Source organism: Akebia trifoliata, chromosome 3, assembly GCF_017979445.1.
Source record: "Akebia trifoliata isolate Shusen 1 chromosome 3, ASM1797944v1, whole genome shotgun sequence".
Lineage (NCBI taxonomy): Eukaryota > Viridiplantae > Streptophyta > Magnoliopsida > Ranunculales > Lardizabalaceae > Akebia > Akebia trifoliata.
In genome coordinates this window covers 52,012,029-52,030,944 of record NC_141377.1, presented here as the reverse complement: position 1 = coordinate 52,030,944, position 18,916 = coordinate 52,012,029, and the positions used below count along the sequence as shown (strand labels likewise).

Here is an 18,916-nt window from a genome sequence, read left to right as displayed (position 1 = left end):
GTCGTGGCCGCCACCGTCGTCGTCGTCGTGGCCGCCACCGTCGTCGTCGTCACCGCCACCGTTGCCGCCGTCGTGGCAGCCACCGTTGTCGCCACATCCTCCCCCCTCCCTCTTCCTCGTCATCTTCTTCTTCCTCTCCCCCTCCTATCATCTTCTTCCTCCTTCTCCTCTTCTTCTTTTTTCTCATATTTTTTCATGATTTTATCCATGTGAAATCAAACAATGGAATTTGATTTTCCAACCCTACCTATTTTCCACAACTAATTTTCCATGGATTTCAAATTCCATGGAAAGTGACTTTCCATGCAATCAAACATACCCTTAAGTATTTCCTCACTATGTTAGTAAGGCTTATCGGACTCATCATTTATATAACGCTGGACAATAAAGATTGTCTCACGTGGTTCAGAACAAGACCCGGAGACATATTGTAAGTAAACTACAAGGAGTACAAGATCTGCTGATGATGAGGTGGATAAAAAGACGTGGGCCGTGGCACATTTCTCTATCGCCACCTACGCATCTTGTTCGCTGCTTTACTAAAGAGGTATTGGTATTTAGATTTGCGAGAATAGTTTTTCATTTAAGACTTTTAACAAACACATTTGATCTGATTCTGATATTGGTGGAACAGGAGGAAGAAGAAGAGATGGGTTACGTTTTGAGAGTAAGATTGGCATCGTTCTTCGCTGGTGCTGCAAGTGCTTCGGCTGTGGGTCTTTATTTCCTTCACAAAGATTACAAGGTTGCTCATGAAGCCATCTCTCAACAGGTTCGTTTGATTATATTTTAATTTCATTCTTCGATTTCCCTTTCTGAGTTTCTTCTGATTTTTTATTTGGGTATCTTTATAAATGTCTAAATACCGACATTTGCATTTGCTATTGTAGAGTAGTGATTTATAATTGGTAACAAACCCATCTAAGAGATGATGAGAAATGGGTGTGTAGTTAAGGACTTTTGGAGGGCACCACCCTTTGATTTGGTTCAATGGATCTTTTCAATGTTCTTCTGGGTTTCTTTTAATTACTATTGTTTTTTTTCCCCAAATTTCTCTCCTTTAATTTGGGGGAACCACCCCAAAAAGGGAATTAATTATGTAGAGACTATAGAGAGGTTCATGTAGAATTGTTGATAAAACCCATCTCAAGATTTGGAGGAGACGATAAAAAAGCTAGTTTTATGTTGAGCCTATAGAACAACTTTAATACTAATAATGGAACTTTTATTTTGGGCTCCATATACTCGTATAGCTTATAGCTCTTTTATAGAGAACAGCCTTGTTTGATCTTTTGAGATAACAATTTACCTCCTAATGAGACATTCTTTCCTTCTAATCCACACTCTTACTAGAATTGATTCTCAAATTGTACTGCATGTTACAGTGGGATACTTATCGAGTCTTGGTCTCCTAAAGTTCTTCAGTTCTTTATCATTGACACGAGGGCACACATTAGTCTTGTGAGAGAGTTTATTTATCTGACAAGGATGTGGCAATTTCAGAATATAGAAACCTCATGAAGTGGTTGAACGGTTAATCATTCAACAAATTTTGTGATGCTAAAGAATTTTTGTGGAGGATCATTCCTTTGGCAATTTGTTGGGGGATTTGGTTGGAGCACAATAACTGCACTTTTGAGGGAAGATGTGACTCGGAGGACAACATTGTAATGTCCAACTTGGGCTTGCTATTCTTATGGTGCAAGGTCTTTAAGGAGTTTAGGGTTGTGTCCTTTGAAGACTTTGTTGTTAGATGGGACCAAGTTTGTAGTATCAAGAATATTTGACTTTAGCTTCTCTTGTATTGTTTCTTTTCGTCAGTCTTCTCGACTGCCTTAATGAAATGACTTTTACCGATAAAAAAAAAAAATTCATCTGACCCAACCAACGTGAAACCATGAATCACAAGGGGGGTGGGGTTGGCTCTATTGAACATAAAAGGAATTGGAGACAACATCCCACCGATGTCAAAGTCATGGACCGGTTCCTCCAACCCCACCCTTTTCCTGTGTGTTGTTGTACTATATGACTGACATAAGATTGATTTGATAGATATGATGGGTGATTAGTGAACACCATGCTGAAACTCTATATGATTTCCTTCTCATTGACTTTGGCCCGTATGAGTTCACCTAGTACTACCAGTTTTATCGGGGAATTTTGCCATCTCAGTTGGAGCTTTCTAGAGAACTAACTTAGTAGCCACGTTAGCAATTCTTGGGATGATTTTAGGTGTGGTCTATTCTCTTTGGCTATATAATCATATGATTTTTGGAATGATCTGTATTTCATCGTAAGATGATTGAGAGACTTGACAACAAGGTAGATCGCCTTGTTCTACTCTACTTGTCTACGTTTTCACTCGTGAAATTGGTTCTTCACAAGGATCAATACCCAGTCATGAAGATAGCAAAGCAAGTAGCAGTTGGTGAACTTTTAATTCGACTCCTTCCCCTCCTTTTTGATAATTTTTTGCTCTCTCATTTTCCATCCTTTTGGCAAGACATGCTCTATGCCTTTCCGTTTATCTGATCTTGGAAAATCATAAATCGTGAATCGATCTTCTTTTTTATTCTTGGGTTGAGTTGCAACAACTCTAACCTACCCAAATCCTTCTTGATCCAAGGGCTCTAATAAATAGGAGAAAATTAACCAGATAAGGAAGAAGTTGGGGAGGAAGATAATTGGGTGAGAAGAGGAAGATAATTGAGTGAGGGGCCTCCACCACTCCCATCATTGAAGAGAAGAGGTTGAGCATTGGTTTTCCCTTTTCTTATAGTTCTTGTTACCATTCGGATGGGTGTGCGCCATTAATCTGTCATCTCAAGTAAAAACTTGTTGTCTAGGAGTTACCCGAAAGATTATACCGCGTGGCTCAAAACAGGACCAAGAGCCATATTGTAACTAAACTACAAGGAGTACAAGATCTGCACTGTTATGATGACATGTGGGTGGTTGGCTGTGGCACATTTTTTATTGCCACCTATGCATCTTGTTTGCTTCTTTACTAAATCAGTTTTCCATTTAAGACTTTTAACAAACACATTTGATTTGATAATGGGGAGCACAAGAGAAGAGGCGATGGGTTACGTATTGAGAATAAGGTTGGCGTTGTTCTTTGCTGGTGCTGCAACTGCTTTGGCTGTGGGTCTTTATGTCCTTCACAAGGATTACAAAGTTGCCCATGAAGCCATCTCTCAACAGGTTCCTTTCATTTTCTTTCCATGTCAAAATCATATTAATTTCATTATCTATCTATCAATATATATATATATATACATGGGACATGTTTGGCAGCCCACATTAGGGAGAACATGTTGGGAGCCAAAATTTGTCCTATAGGGTTAAAAGTTTCGGATTGGGCTGATTTTTTTGTGAGGATGATCTCTATGGTGAGGAGATCATCCTCACAAAAAATCAGCACAATCTGAAACTTCTAACCCCATCAAAAGTGGTTTACAAAGTTGAAGAATTGTGGACCGTCGATTTTTTCCATTAATTTGTAAACCACTTTTGATGGGGTTAGAAGTTTCAGAATGTGCTGATTTTAACCCCATCAAAAGTGGTTTACAAAGTTAAGAATTGTGGACTGTCCATTTTTACCGTTAATTTGTAAACCACTTTTGATGGGGTTAGAAGTTTTAGAATGTGCTGATTTTTCTGAGGATGATCTCCTCACCATAGAGATCATCCTCACAAAAAATAGTCCAATCCAAAACTTTTAACCCATATAAGACAAATTTTGGCTACCAACATGGTTTCCCTTTTTGAGTTTCCTATTGATTTGTTATTTGGGTATTTTTAAAATTGTCTAAATCAATTCGGGTTGAGGGTTCAAGCAACTCAACTCAACCCGAACCTGATGCTATCTATATAATAAAACACAACTGAGTTGCTACAATTGTTGTTTTTGAGTTAGCGATAAATACTCCTCAGCTACAGTTTTGTGATTGGAAAAATGTCTCATCCACCTACACCCCACTTTTTTGTCTTTCCTCTTTACTCCCTCTAACTTTATTATATCTTCTCTTTGACCCTGTTTGACCTACTTTATCGTTTTCATCTTTTATCCTTTTAACCTCAAAATTCTTTAATAATACTCTTCCAACTTTATTTTTTTCACTTTTACCCCCTTAACCCTCCCATCAAGTTATAGTTTTGTGGGATCCACTTTATTTTCTTTACACTTCACCTCTATAACTTTCTTATATTTTCTCTTTTACCCTTTTAATCCACTTTATTATTTTTTATTTTTACCTTTTTGCCTCTTTACCCTTAAATATTTCAATAATACCCCTCCAAATTTATTATTTTCACTTTTACCCTTAATCCAAGAGAGGATGTCTGTGCCGTTGGCACGGGCAAACTCTACACACGGACGGATTTACAGTGGGGGCACTTGCCCCCACAATTATTTTTTTCCACTCTTAGCTACCCCCACAAATATTATTTTTCACTCTTAGTTGTCCCACCAAAAAAAATTCTACTCTTGGTTGCCCCCACATGGGCAAAATCCTGGCTTCACCCATGTATACACACACACACACAACACATACACAAATATATAAATATTTTCATATTAATTATATATTTTTCTTTATTTCTTCCTATAACTAGGGAAGAAATTTTGTCTGTTTTTTTCTTCCTTCTATTTGAATCCATTAATGTATATGTTCATATATAGTATGCACAAATTTCTTGAAGATGAAGAGTTATTTCATTAATGATATTTACATTAAGGACTAGTAAGTGAAGGGAAGCGTCATCGAAAATTTTTCAATTTAGTTTTTTGATTTTATATTATTATTATGTCTTGTGGACATTTCAATATTATTAATGTGGGTTTTGTTTAGTATTCAATGATGTATATGTGTTTAAAATATACAATATATTTGTTGATCAAAATGAATTTAAGGTTGTTCAATGAGCTTGGGCTAATCCGAGCTCAACCCGCTTTTAGAAAGTTATGCTTAGATTGAGCTTGGGTTAATGAGCTCAAGCCCGATGGTCGGGTTGAGTTGAGCTCAGGTTGAGCCTGTGTTTAGCATACCCCCACGTTTCAAGGCCGACACCCGTTGGTCCACTTTATGGTGAGCCCCTTTGCTTTCTTTCCAAATACCAGGTACCCCTCCTTTTTTTTTCTCCATTAGTTTCCCCTTCCCAAACTCATCATGGTGGCCTACTATGGCGGACCCCTTCCATATCCCATACTATGACAAGCCCCTATCTTCTTCTTCTTTTTTAAAGAACCCCTTCCATATCCTATACTATAGAGGAGCCCTTTTTTTTTTTTTTTTTCTAACTCCTTTGATATCCCATACTATAGAGGACCCCCCCCTCCTTCCCTTTTTTCCATAATCACCCCCATGATTTGAGCCCTGGACGTGGGGTTGGCTTTGATACAAAATGTTAAGGCCCGAACCAATGCTCCAAAAATACCCAGGTGTTGATGGAGTGTAAAGTTTAAGTCTTAACCTAAGGATCGTGACAAAATTCTAAAACTTATAAGATATGCTACTACAATTGATTACAGTGGCGGAAAAATAAATCCGTCGTTATTGCCCCCACTAGAATTTTAAAAATTTGTAAGGGTCTTAGTTTCCCCCACAGATAAGATCCTAGCTCCGTTGCTGTTCCAGCTTCTAGTAACTAAGGGTTGTATGAGTGGATGTGGATATCTGTGTTCCAGGGATTCATTGAAATTCCAAAAGAATTGTGTGTCCATGCATATGGAGTCGGACTTGGTACCTTCATGAGTGATTATTCGGAATATATTTAATGTATTTTTTTTAAACATGGTTACACTTGATAATTTTTAAAGCATCGGTAATTGAAACACACTTTCAATAACAGAAGACGTTTATCTGTATATAATTGAATGGAGGAACAAGATTCATTCAGCTGGCCCCAAATATTTGGGATGAGGCTTTGATGATGATGATGATTCATTTTTTTTCTTTATAAATTTCGATGATGGCATTTTTTTTTTCTTTTTGGATTTGCCGTGTCCATCACCTTGCAAAATGTTGGACTCCCAACACTCATACCTGTACTTGAGCAATAAGTTGACTAATATTACCTCCAAACGTCATGAATCTTGCAAATTTTTGGGAAAATAAATAAATAAAAGTGAAGTATTATTGTTTTGCCAGGATGAAACTTGAAACTACTAAAAAAGATTAATTGTTTAGATCCTGTCAGCAGACACTAAATTATGACAACAATTTTTTTTGCTTATCGTGGGTATCCCCACCCTTCAGGTGAGACTAATCCCATTATCACAATCACCGTCCCCTCGGAAAGTCCTACATGCAACTGGTTGAGTTGAGGGTCAACCAAACCTGACCCCAAGGAATTCATTACTTCATGGGGTTTCGAACACTTGACCTACCCTTCCTGAGGAGCTTATCAATGCTTGGCTTGGCACTACGCCAACCCCTTGGGGTTAAATTATGACAACATTAAGAAAATCTGAAGAAACAGAAAATAAGATAAATTTCAAATGAACCATGGTTGCTACCAAAGAACCATTAATAACTCATGTGCAGGCATGAACCTTTTGCTGACATCAACTTATGCATCTTCACGAGGTGCAAAGGTCTGAGCCTTTCTCTAAAATTGGTCGCATACCCTCCTTTTGAAGGATTTCCCTTCGATTTGAAGCAATAGATATTTTTGCACCATTCTTGTAAGATCGCTGAAAATTGGAACAAATTCAACTGCAATTCTTGTGCCAGTGATAAAATGAAACCTTGGGAGAGAAGCAGGGATTCACATCTTCTATTATTTAAACTAGAAGGGGGCATGTGCAAACACACATGTATCGGAAAGGTTTATTTGTAACTTAAAATATTAATTAATGGGTGGTTTGAAGATTACATAGTGAAAAGTTTATTTTTGTAAATTTGAAAAATTAGCCAACGTGATTTTAGGGATGTTTGATTGCAATTTTCTTGATTTTTGACTAAAATGACCTTAATTATATTAAGTTTAAAAGTTAAGGTGGGGGCATTTTTGGAATCCAAATTTTGGTGTTGAACCACTTCTGATCCGCCTTCTCTCATTATAATAGTAAAGATATGCATATGCAATATGCCACTAGATTTGGCTCTATTTTGATGAATACCTTGCTTCTTCCGTTCTCCAGGTGAAAGGCCTCTATGAATCTCTGGATAAACGCATTTCAGCTCTCGAAAAGTTGAAAGAAGCTGAGGCTCCGAAACATGTGGAAGCCCCAGAATAGATGACTAGAGATTGCACTTCTGACTGAGGTTGGTTTTGGTAGTCCCCCCATGATTATTCTCATCATGTTGAATGTGTATTTAGCTTTAATAACAATAATCAAAGTGCAACTGATCTGCATTCTGCGGTGGACCCATTGTTAGAATCTTCACAAAGATCTTATGCATTTAATCTCTGTTGTGTTTTTTTTTTTTTTTTTTTTTACGTCAATAGTCAACAACTTTACTGCTTTATCTCGACAGAGAAAAATCTGTCCATTTGTTTATGACTGATATCTCCTCATTAGAACACTAATCTCCACCCCCATTATAGATTGTGGTGTTGCATTTCTTCCTTATGTAGAATAGATGCAAGAATTAGATTGATATATCAATAATTTTGAATGGCAAACATAGCTGAAAATACAAAGGATTCTGAGATAATTACTACTTCGTAGGAGTGTTTAAACGGGTACACACCCGTGCATCTTTGTACACTCGACCTGGTCGGCAAACATAGCCCTTCCTCGGGGCACAATGGAAGTCCTCTGAACATAAACACAAACCTTCAAGGGCACACCCTTCCTTGATTATACTCACCCCTTGTTGTAGCCCAAGAATTTGATCAGTCCAATCACTTGAGAAGAGTCCTAATGGGTCATACATCTTTTTCACCTTTAAGAAAGCTGGGGCATTCCCATACTTCTTGATCACACCATCAAATGCAATGTTCCGATTTTTTGCCCAATGTGGTAGCCCCCCATACTTGAACAGCGCGATCTGCTCTACTTCTTCGAGTATGTCTTCATGAAGCCTAGGAGTCATCGGATGAATGCTTCGATAATAAGTTATATCGAAATCAAGGGCATCTTCTTGTTTACCCAAGTAAGCACTTGAAGCCTTAACATATCGCATTAAAATCCCATTGTAGAGCTCTACACCACAGAACGCTTTAGGTTCTAAATCCCTTAGTTTCTGGACATCTTCAATGAAGTTCTTGATGTTGGATAATCCAATGCTTATGGTGGTTTGGTGAAAGAACTGACCTTTAACTCTGGGATCCCATGGACATGCAGTGATTTGAGCATTTTGAGAGCTATCGAGGCAGCTCCCTGAGGCTTGTAAGCGGTTTTGGTATCCGATTACTGGATAGCCAGTAAAAGTGATTCCATTGTTAGAGAACCCGAATCCAATTGTCTTGAGTGTGGATGTCGTTAGCTTCGCATTGCTACATTTTGCATCAGAATTTTGTGTTGATTCTTGTGTTTCCTCTATTTGACAAACAAACAATCTCATCAGAATAACAGACATGCACTTAAAGCTCAGACAAGTCGGAATAGATTCCGAGGTCATTGAGAATGGGTTGCCCCATTAGCTTGAATTTATATATGGAGCGGAATCACCATTGAATGTTTTGTAAATTGGGGTTAAAAGTTTCAATAGGGTGATTTTTGGTGAGGATGATCTCTATGGTGAGTAGATAATCCTAAAATAAAATCAGCCCACTCTGAAACTTCTAACCTCATCAAAAGTGGTTTACAAAAATAGACGGTTCACGATTCTTCAACTTATAAATTGGGGTTAGAAGTTTTGGGAATGACTGATTTTTGGTGACGATGATCTCCCTATAGAGATTATTTTCACCAAAAATGAGATTATCCTCACAAAAAATCAGTTCATTCTAAAACTTTTAACCTCACTTTACAAAACACGTTGGATGGTGGTCCATATATATATATATATATCATTCGGCAAACAATCTTAAGGGGGAACGTTGGGAGAAAATTTGTCTTATATGACTTAAAAGTTTTAAATTTAGCTGATTTCTTGTGAGAAGGATATCTACGATGAGATCATCCTCACAAAAAATCAGCCCAATATGTTTCGCTACAACAATGAGAAGCAGTCAAGCTCGTCTAACACTTGATGAGATCATCCTCACAAAAAATCAGCCCAATATGTTTCGCTACAACAATGAGAAGCAGTCAAGCTCGTCTAACACTTGACCAAACCTCATCCTAACCCTCGGAAAGCAAGAAGGGAGCCGTAGAGATAAACTACCTACACTAACAAAGCAGCAAATGGAGGCTTCAAAGAGGATCTGCAAGAAATAGACTACCTACGTGGTTGATCCTGGCCGTGTAAGCACGAAATCCTTATCTTGAGGTTAAATCTTGACCATTGGATTTTTTGGTTAAACGATTAGGATCATGTTTGATGGGTCATCGGATCCTGAACCCCAGCCTCCTCGGTTCTGGCAAGGATACTAGAACTGAGGAGAATACTTTTTGGTTTAAAATCAATCAAATTCCAGACCCACGTACCCTTCAATGTTTAGTCCATGCTAAATACAAAAGATGAGCCTAATTAATTCATTCTTTTTTTTTTTTTAACTTTTATTATTTATTAGTATAGTAAAGTAGTATTTACATTTTCTGAATTCCTTATTTTATTTAATTACCATATAAATTCTATGACATTCCGAATTCTTGAGTAGCCTATTTCCCTTCCAATTAGGAATCCCCTTATTCTTAAAGGAATTTGTTTGTCTATGTTTCTATGTATCATTCCATTCTATATTTTAGATCCCTACTTCTGGATTCGAGCATCTTTTTTCATTATTGGTCAAATCCAATATCTAGAAATCATGAATCAAACTAATGTTAGAGAGTATATCCACCATGATGAGATTGGCCAAAGCATTAATAAAGAGAAGTCGATCTGAAATAAAATGATTTATATTTAAAAAGTAATGGTTTTTAACTTTTTTGGGTTAAAAATTGGATTAGTTTGGTGCTGTAAGCACAAAATCACACTTTTACATAAAATAATAAAATTTTATGTTCTTTTATATATTTAAAAAAAAAATTATTTAGAAATACAAAAAACACCCAAACCAATTCCAATTGGTTATTTATATTAGTTATTCAACTGGGATCAGCAGAAATATGTTTCTTTTTTTTTTTCTTTCTGAGAGTTGTCACATACAAACCTGAAGATCTTATGAGCGCCAATGCGACCGAAAGTGTAGGACGGAATCCGATGAAGTTATTGAGGCCATTACCCGAAACGTTGGAGTCGACTCGGTCGTCAACTCGGTAGAGCACCTTACGCTGGCTGGGGTACCATATCATGTCTGCAAACTCATGTTTATGGCCGAAGCTGGTCGCTTGGTCACTCAAGGCCAAGTCATTCATCTCTAAATAGGTGATGGACCTTTTGAACATTGGTTGTAGTCTTAGTGTGACCTACATTAAACAAACAAAAAAAAAAATGAGAAAGCTTCAATTTTATTCTTCATTTGAAAGATCGATCTGGTGATGCCAGCAGCTACAGATATCTGTGGTCCAGTGCATCATTGTCCATACATTTGGACTATGGCACAATTGATCTATACCACATATTGGTTGGTCTGAATTTGATGGTTCATATGATCTGAAGTAATCTGATTAGATGAGAGTACAACCCTTCAATCTACATATACACTGCATCGTAATACATGTGGGACCATGGTTAGGGCCGTCAATGGGTGGGTTTGAGTTTGGTTGAATCCTAACCAGACCCTATAGAGGTGGACTGGGTTTTGTCGAACCCTAACCTGGCCCTAAAGAGGTGGGCTGTATACCCTAGAGCTTCCTTTTACCTCTATCGGGTCTAACATGGTTAAGGACTTAAAATGGAGGCCCCAGCCTCATGGGCCTGGTCCGGGCTCAGGTTGATTATGGATTTTATCCATGCAATTTTAAAAACCATATGAGGCCGTTTGATATTGCTTATCATCAAAATAGAGGTCAATATTTATTCTAGATTAAAATGGTGTAGATTTTGCTATTTTAGTTGAACTCATCTTCACCTCCATTAACCTCTAAACCCTTACTTGCTTAGGAAAAAAAAGAAAAAAAGAAATAATATATTATAGTTATTTTTTGTTGTATAATCATAGATCTAACTTAACATAATGTACATTTATAAAATATAATGGTGTGCTGGGCTGGACCAGGATAGTGAGTTATGGTCCTATCGAAAGGTGAAGATTGACAAGAATGACCCAACAAATCAGGAGCTTGGAGTTTTTAATGCAGATTCTCGGTGAGAAAAATCTAGATCTGGTTGATACATATGGGGGTCCAAATCAAAACCAATTGGCACTGAGCGGAGTGGCCCAGGAAGTTACAAGGAGAGAGACAAGGGAATGAGTGCCCGATGTGGGGATTAAACTTAACACTGGTGAAAAGGACAAAGAAGTGTTCCATTGATTAAAGACAAACGTTCTTTTATGTTGAAGGCATGGGTAATTAGGATTAATGGGGGGCATGACCTTAAGAGAGTATCATGACCTTGGGCTCTATGTATATATATATATGGGGTAATCCTTCCTCAACTTGCAAGCAGGTTTTGGGCCAGTACAGGCAACTTTATATGGTACAGGAAGCTACGACCGGGTTCACAAGGTTACTCTACTTATTTATCCTAGACTCGATCATATCTTTAGCAAATAGCGGCATGGGGGCTGTAAATCAAAGCCCAACTGAGAATAATTCATTACTCAGGAACTCAGATTAATAGAGTAATACAATTTAATAATAATTTGGAACTCGAGTGAGTCAAGGGACTAGTTGAGTCATCTTTCAGAATTTCACTCGGGAACTCGTCAAGTACCTCTGTCGAGTCAAGTGGACACTTGTTTATTAAACAAGAACTCAACCGGACTCTGTTGAGTCAAGTGGCCTCGTTTATTAAACAACAACCCAACAAGAATAATCAATTTGTAACTTGAGGTTTAATCCAAGCCCAACCTATTTGGTCAAAATGATTAGTTTCTAGGTTCCTCCTAAGGAACCAAGCCCTACTTTCAAGATAGTTACTTTGGCAGAAAGAAAATTTATGGTTCTCCTAATGAGCCAACCCTGACTTTCAAGCTAGTCAATTTCGCAGAAGGAGAAGTCTTGGTTCCTCTTAAGGAATGAAGCCCGACTTTTAGGTTAGTCGGATTTTGTTTAAAGTCAATATTGGCTCAACTCAACAAGTCGAGTTCAATCAAATGGAAGGTCAGATTTATGCTAAAAGAGGAACAAGATAAGGGTCGGTACTCATTTAGGTCATCTTTGGGAGGATTGTCAAGAATTACATAGTTCTCGAAAATGAATATCGAGTGCATCAATCTCTACCTTCGAGAGCAATTATTGTAGAGGGGATAAAATCACTTCAATCTGGACCATTCATATTATATCAATATGTGTGTATCTCGAGACATACATCGGATATGTCATCATGTCACATGATATTATCATGATCAAATCCTATCTAATTAGGGAAAGAATCCCAATATGAAATGATTATTTCCTTAAGGATAATTATCTTATTTTGATAAAGATTAATAAAGCAGTAGAATCAACTTAGTACTAGATCCCTTTTGTGGGTTTTAAGGATTTTATCTATAAAAAAGTGTATGAGAGATGGTAAAAAAGATAAGAAAACAAGGATTTAGGATAAAAGACATGAGGACTATCTTGTAGAAGGAAACTCATGTATCGGTGGGATATGGATTATAGTGGAATGATTCCTCGTAGTGGTCTCTCTCTTTCCTCTTTTTTCTATTATTTGTGTGACGTACCTTGATCAGAGTTGGGGTTTCGAGGTGAATTGCGGATTTTTACATCTATAAAAATCGAAATTGATAGGAACTGATATAAATCAAGAACCGAAACTATTTAAAGAGAATTTTTGTTTTTTGTTTTTTTTACAGCTCAAGTTCTGGTTATATTGATTTGAAAACATTACCTGTGAAACAACTCCAAGGACTCCTAAAGAAAGCTTGACCGCATTCAAATCAGGTTGATTATTGTCAAGAGTCCTGACCTTAACATACCCCTCCTTAGGACCACCGGGACTCACGATCCGAATTTCCTCCACATAGTCATGAACCGAACTTCCTTTCCCCCACAGAGAGCTACCGTGTGCACCGGTTGCCAGTAACCCACCAACGGTCAAACCCCACCAATAAGGTGCATAAGGGAGTGCCAGTCCAGCCTTCGCTGCCTGTTCTATCACCTCTCTAAGGGTCACACCACTCTCAACCGTTATCATCATAGTTGATGCATCAACCTTCAATGTACGGTTCAGATATCTTGTACTTATGAGCAACCCATCCTGATCGTCCAAACAAACAAGCTTGGGAATGCTGTGAGAGTACCTAGTTGCAACCTTGATCTTCGTCTTGTCCATCGAAGCCTTTGCTACAATGGTGATGAGTTGTTCCTCTGTGGTTGGGTAAGCTACCTCTTTGGCCCCACACACACTTCGATCAGGAAATGATCCATAAGAGTTGGTGATGATGCAATCATGCATTGGTGAGGAACACTTGATGGGATCTTCTGGAGGACTACTGTGCACCATACACATCAGTAGTACCATACATTGATACTTGAAAATGCATAAAAGAAGATGAACCTTTAAGGGTCTTGAATCTTGCATCTTGTGAGGACCTTGATAATGGGTTCTGTACACAGTACATTATAGATGTAGGGTGAGAGAGGGTGTTTGGGTTGGAGGGTTTTACACTTTAAAGAGCCTTCAATCAAAATTTTTGACTATTGGGATTATTATTATTTTTTTAATAAAACCTCCCTGAATAAGGATGTAAATTTGAGGATTTCCCTCCATTTGAAAAAGGATGATTTTGGTGAATATTTGCGATACACGTTTATGTTTTCAAATTTATGACATGCCCCCTTGACGTTGGTCTACTCTAATAGACTAATGAAAAATGACTTAAATACAATCGATATGTATTCAAACCTTAAATAATTTATGATATAGGTTTTGAATTACAATTTTTTTTTATTAACTACAAAATCTCACTAGATGATACTTTAAATTATAAAAGACCAGTATAATAATGAGTCTTTCTAAACTAACTTCCTACAACATTGCTATAACATGGCGATGTACACTGAATCATAGATTTTTTCCTTAAGATACAAAGAAAAAAATATATGATTCTATGCACACTACCATGCCAACACAGTGTTGTAGGAAGTTGGTTCAACATTTTTCAGAAAAAAATTTGAAGCACCTATCCCTTTTCAAAATTATGATTAAACTCTTTCCTTTCCATTGCATGTAGTGTCTCCAAGAAGGTATTTCAAATATTAACAAAAAAAAAAAAAAAACACACACACACACAAAAAAAAACCCAAACCATGTATCATGTTATGAGGAAGGTTTCTCCAAAATTTTGAATTAACATTTTTTTATATATAATAATGGGTTTTGTTGACGTATGTCCTAAGGGCACACATTAATAATAGATTAAATACATATTGAAAATAAGCATTTCAAGGTATTTCTGCTAGGAAATTTTTTTTTAAGGTCACTGTCCATGGGTAAGAAGATTTTTTTAGTGTATTTAATGCATCTTAATGTGTGTCCTTAGGACACATGTGGACTGCTTCCTTCTATATCAAAAACATGAGCATTTGTACATGCCACCTACTAGTCATAAATAATTATAATTAAATAGTTGCATCTCGAATTCCGTATCTTGTGATCTTTCAGCTATAATTAAAGCGTGTGGATTATGTACAAGTGGAAGATTGAACATCTGCTTTAGTCCCATGCATTTTGAATGGCAATTGTAAGTTGTAAGAACCAACTCTTCAAGTTCAATGGGACACTTATCTTTGGATTATTGAAACACCTTTGGGAAAACTACAAGCAAAAAATTTCAAATTGATTGCTAATCAACTAAATTAAACCACTCATCACATTGACTTAAATTTTGTTTATCTTTTGAGAGTTGCTATTGCCACGCCAATTCTTATGTAAATCATCAAAGAATTGCACACGGGTGGTGGTGTGACAATAGTAGCTCTCTTACTTTTTCGTAAAGATTTTCTTTTGGTGGGCCCACTCAATATTCCACGGGAGTGTGATACGATGGTGGTATAATTGGGGAAATTAAGTAGTGACATACAACTCTCATGAGGAGAGTAATAAGAGTGAAGGAGGCAACTCTAATTTCTTTAAATTCAGGGAGGCATTTCTGATATGATATTATCTAGAGAGTCAAGAAAGGAGAGGTTTTTTATTATTTATTTTTAATTCGATTTTGTTGATAACTTAGAGAGTTAGTTCTGATTGGGTACTCCTTGGAGTTAGATTGAAATTTGAATCCCAGTCTCTCATGCATGCAATCTGGCATACTAATTTTGGTCCACTTTTATTTTATTTTTTTGATATTGATGATGCATAATCACAAAATTCTCAATTTTCTAAATAAGGGATTAGCCAATTAAATCGATGAATTGACGAATTAATCAATGATTTATCGATTAATGGTGGAAGATGATAACATTTTAATCTTTACCCTCAAAATCTTATTTTTTTCAACATTCAGATCTCAATAACAAGGTAGAATTTTTCCTTACAAATTCGAATTTTTGGTACGAAACACAGAAACATCATTTGTATATTTCCTAAAAAAATTCTAATTTTTTAACGAAATTTTTGTTTACAAACTAATAAATTAACCGAATATGAATATGAAATCTAATTTTTGTTATTATGGTCTCCACGCCTTGTGGGGTGGGACTAATCCCCATTTGCACACCTTGACCAATGAAAATTTTTCAACGTGAAATAGAATAAATTGGGAGACCATCCAATTTCTAACACATGCCCAGAGGGAGCAAACCCTATTTGACCCACATCTTGGTGACTCTGTTTCTTAGAAATAAGCTTTATTAGTTACTTTTTTAGCTATTGAATTTGAAATTTTTGATAGTGGGCTTCACAGGTGATCATTGAGGGAATTTCAAGCCCATAGTAAGAAACAAATGAGAAAGCAAGATCTGATCAAACCAAGTCCCTATTTGTTGTTATCTAGGTTCAAGGGGGTGTGGCAGTATCAAATTTTAAGGAGATTGGGAGTGGGTTACAAGCAAGGTCCGAGGAGCGTTGGAACGGCACTTATGCAGGATTATTGAAAATTTGATTGACGGTACTTTAGCTTTAAGGGGAGGTGCCGTGTCGACCGACTGACACTGGATATGGACAGCTTGAGAGAGAGCACCTACGCTAACGAAGGATTAAAATCTTCGTCTTTCCTTTTAAGTCAATTTTTCATTTTTATAAAAAATAAGAAGGAAAATATAAGTTGTTGGAAGTAGTTGGAAGGCTTCAAACTATACATAAATACGAAGGTGCCGTAGAATAAATTGATGATTTTGGAATTGATTTTTATTTTATTTTATTTTATATAATTTGAAATATTATGTAAAAATAGGGGTGGCAATCTTAATAAGACACGCAAACACGACTAAGAAATGACACGAAATTAGTAGGCATGCGTCTAATTAGGTTAATTTGGATCATAATAGTGTCAATCCATGTGACCGAGTTAGGGGTGTCAATCTGTTTAATTATTCTATAAATATATTAATATTTATTTAAAAATATTTTAAATTACCTATTTATTGTGGTAAAACTAAGGGTGTGTGTTTTTAAACTGAGAGTTCATCATGAGAGAGTGGACTTTCAATGTTCAAATCTTGAAAGTGGTGGTGAAAGATAATTGATCTTTAGTGTTTGGTCACCGTTTCAACTTTCTAAGACCCAGAGTCGATAAAACAAACTTGAAACCCCATCAATGATGTAGATGAAATCATATTCCTCTTTGGCATTTCATCAGAAAATTTCCCTTCAAGCATATCTTACTCTGCACTAATGCACCATTTTGGATAATCTGTGTAAGATTTTATTTATTTATTTATAGATTTCAGATGTTTTTTACAAGCTTTTAAAGATAAAGTTTGAATGGGTTTAACCTCAAAAGTTGCTTAGTTTCAAAAAAATGGGTTAATCCTAGAGATTGAAGATGATGAGTCTTTAGCTAGAGGGTTGAAGACGAGGGCATTAATGGAGAGCTAGAGAAGGGAGAGGAAGAGAATATCAGTGGTGTGAAAATGGAGATTTATAGAGAGAAACACCATTAATGTAAGGTTTTGAACTCCCTGGCGGAGAGAGACGCCATTAATGTTGGGTTTTGAGCTCCTTGGTACAGAGAGAGAGAGAGAGGGTTACTTTTTCTCCAAGATTGATGAAAAAGAGTTGAAGATGTAGACTTCACACGCACAAGCGAATGCTGGCAACTTACACCTCGTAGGGTGAAAGTTGAAACGTCCCTTTTTAGCAAGTTGAAGGGTTGGGAGAGTTGGTTACTCGCATGCGTTAGCGATTCCTAATGCACAAAATTTCTTATCTTTCGCTAGATGCGGACTCTTACACGCTCTTAGTTTATGTTTTGTGACACTTAATTCATGTTTCATGTTTGTAGATATTAATTTATGAACGTGCGATTCTGTTTTTAGTAATGATATTTTATTTTTAGTGCTATAAATTAAATTTATTTTTTCAAATAAAAATTAAAAATTTATTAAACAGGTTATATATGAGTTGGATAAGGTATACCTATTTATAAATGAGATGAATTAAGATTTTGACATAATTATTAATCGTGTTGGATTTTGATTTGATAAATTTTTATAATATCATAGAATTGTAATCTTTTATCTCTATCAAATCTTATCTATCTATAAATATATTTTAATGAATCACAATACAGCTTATTACCATGCATTTTACCTAATATTTTGATCATTATTGACTTACATGTTAATGAAGTATTTTAGAACAATTTCCTTGAATCCAAACGGTTTAGAGTCTTTCATTGACCTTTGTTTTTTGAAAAAATCCTATTCAAAGTATGGTTTTTAAACTCGTCCGAGACTAAGACGTATTGCCTAAGTTAACTCGGTATCAAAATCCAATGAGACCAACTCACAAAGTGTTATAAGACAACCGCGTATCGTGAGATAAGCGAGTCGTCTCGGACGATATTTTCAATTATCTCGGGCCATACGAACGAGACAACATTGTAATGGTTTAACTCGCGAGTTAAATGAGACATATCGGACGCGATTTTGAAAATCTCGTTCGAGTTAATTGATACAAATGAATTCAAGTCTCAACCCTCAATTCTTTCACTCCCAAATTGATTTTTTTTAATTTTATATTTTTTTGAATTCGTTTTTTATAGGAATTATTTTTGAATTTTTTCAGATTTTTTAAATGGATAAAAACCATTGTCTTAATGTCGAACGAGATGAGATGTATCGTCCGAGTCAACTCAGTATCGGAGCTTAACGAGACGAGACGTAATACCGAGTTTAAAAACCATGATTCAAAGTGGTAAAATAACTCTCTTTTTATAAAATAAAATAAAAAATCAAATCTCTCTCTCTCTCTCAACAAATAAAAAAATGAAGTAAGAAAGAAAAAAAAAATAAAGACTTAGTTATATTTATTAAAGTGGACGGTTCAACGAGACAAATAATAAAATTTAAAAATTCATAAATGAAATTATACATACAAAATTAGATTGTTATATTGAGCCAATTCACCATTGAAAAGAAGAACCGAAAGAAGTTGATTGAGACAAATAAAAATAGATATGAATTAAGTCTCATATCTACTTGTTTAGAAAATACCTAAATCCTTGGGATAACTACCCATGAAGAAGTTTGATTACAATTTTTATTACATATTATATATGATAAATTTGGGGTCCACATCAAAATCAATTGGCAATGAGTGAAGAGGCCGAGAAGAGAGACAAGACAATGAGTGTCCGGTGT

At 36.2% G+C, this 18,916-nt stretch overlaps 2 protein-coding genes across 3 annotated transcripts; one reads left to right on the top strand and one right to left on the bottom strand.

The window, feature by feature from the left end:
* The first annotated feature begins 383 nt into the window (after nt 1-383).
* On the top strand, nt 384-7,432 carry LOC147407850 (ABC transporter A family protein). 2 transcript variants are annotated; one of them, XM_086436613.1, is made up of 3 exons: nt 384-547; nt 635-772; nt 7,148-7,432. In XM_086436613.1, the coding sequence occupies exons 1-3, from the start codon at nt 464-466 to the stop codon at nt 7,241-7,243; spliced, it is 318 nt and encodes a 105-aa protein (XP_086292739.1). In that variant the 5' UTR covers nt 384-463; the 3' UTR covers nt 7,244-7,432. The 2 variants fall into 2 exon arrangements, with proteins under 2 accessions (XP_086292739.1, XP_086292738.1); XM_086436612.1 differs by lacking the exons at nt 384-547; nt 635-772 and adding an exon at nt 781-3,204.
* LOC147407849 (putative L-gulonolactone oxidase 6) lies at nt 7,420-13,771 on the bottom strand. The gene is made up of 3 exons (XM_086436610.1): nt 13,002-13,771; nt 10,213-10,468; nt 7,420-8,491 (listed from the first exon to the last, which is right to left on the bottom strand). Exons 1-3 carry the CDS (start codon nt 13,692-13,694, stop codon nt 7,668-7,670), a joined length of 1,773 nt encoding a protein of 590 aa, XP_086292736.1. The 5' UTR covers nt 13,695-13,771; the 3' UTR covers nt 7,420-7,667.
* Between the last annotated feature and the right edge of the window lie 5,145 nt (nt 13,772-18,916).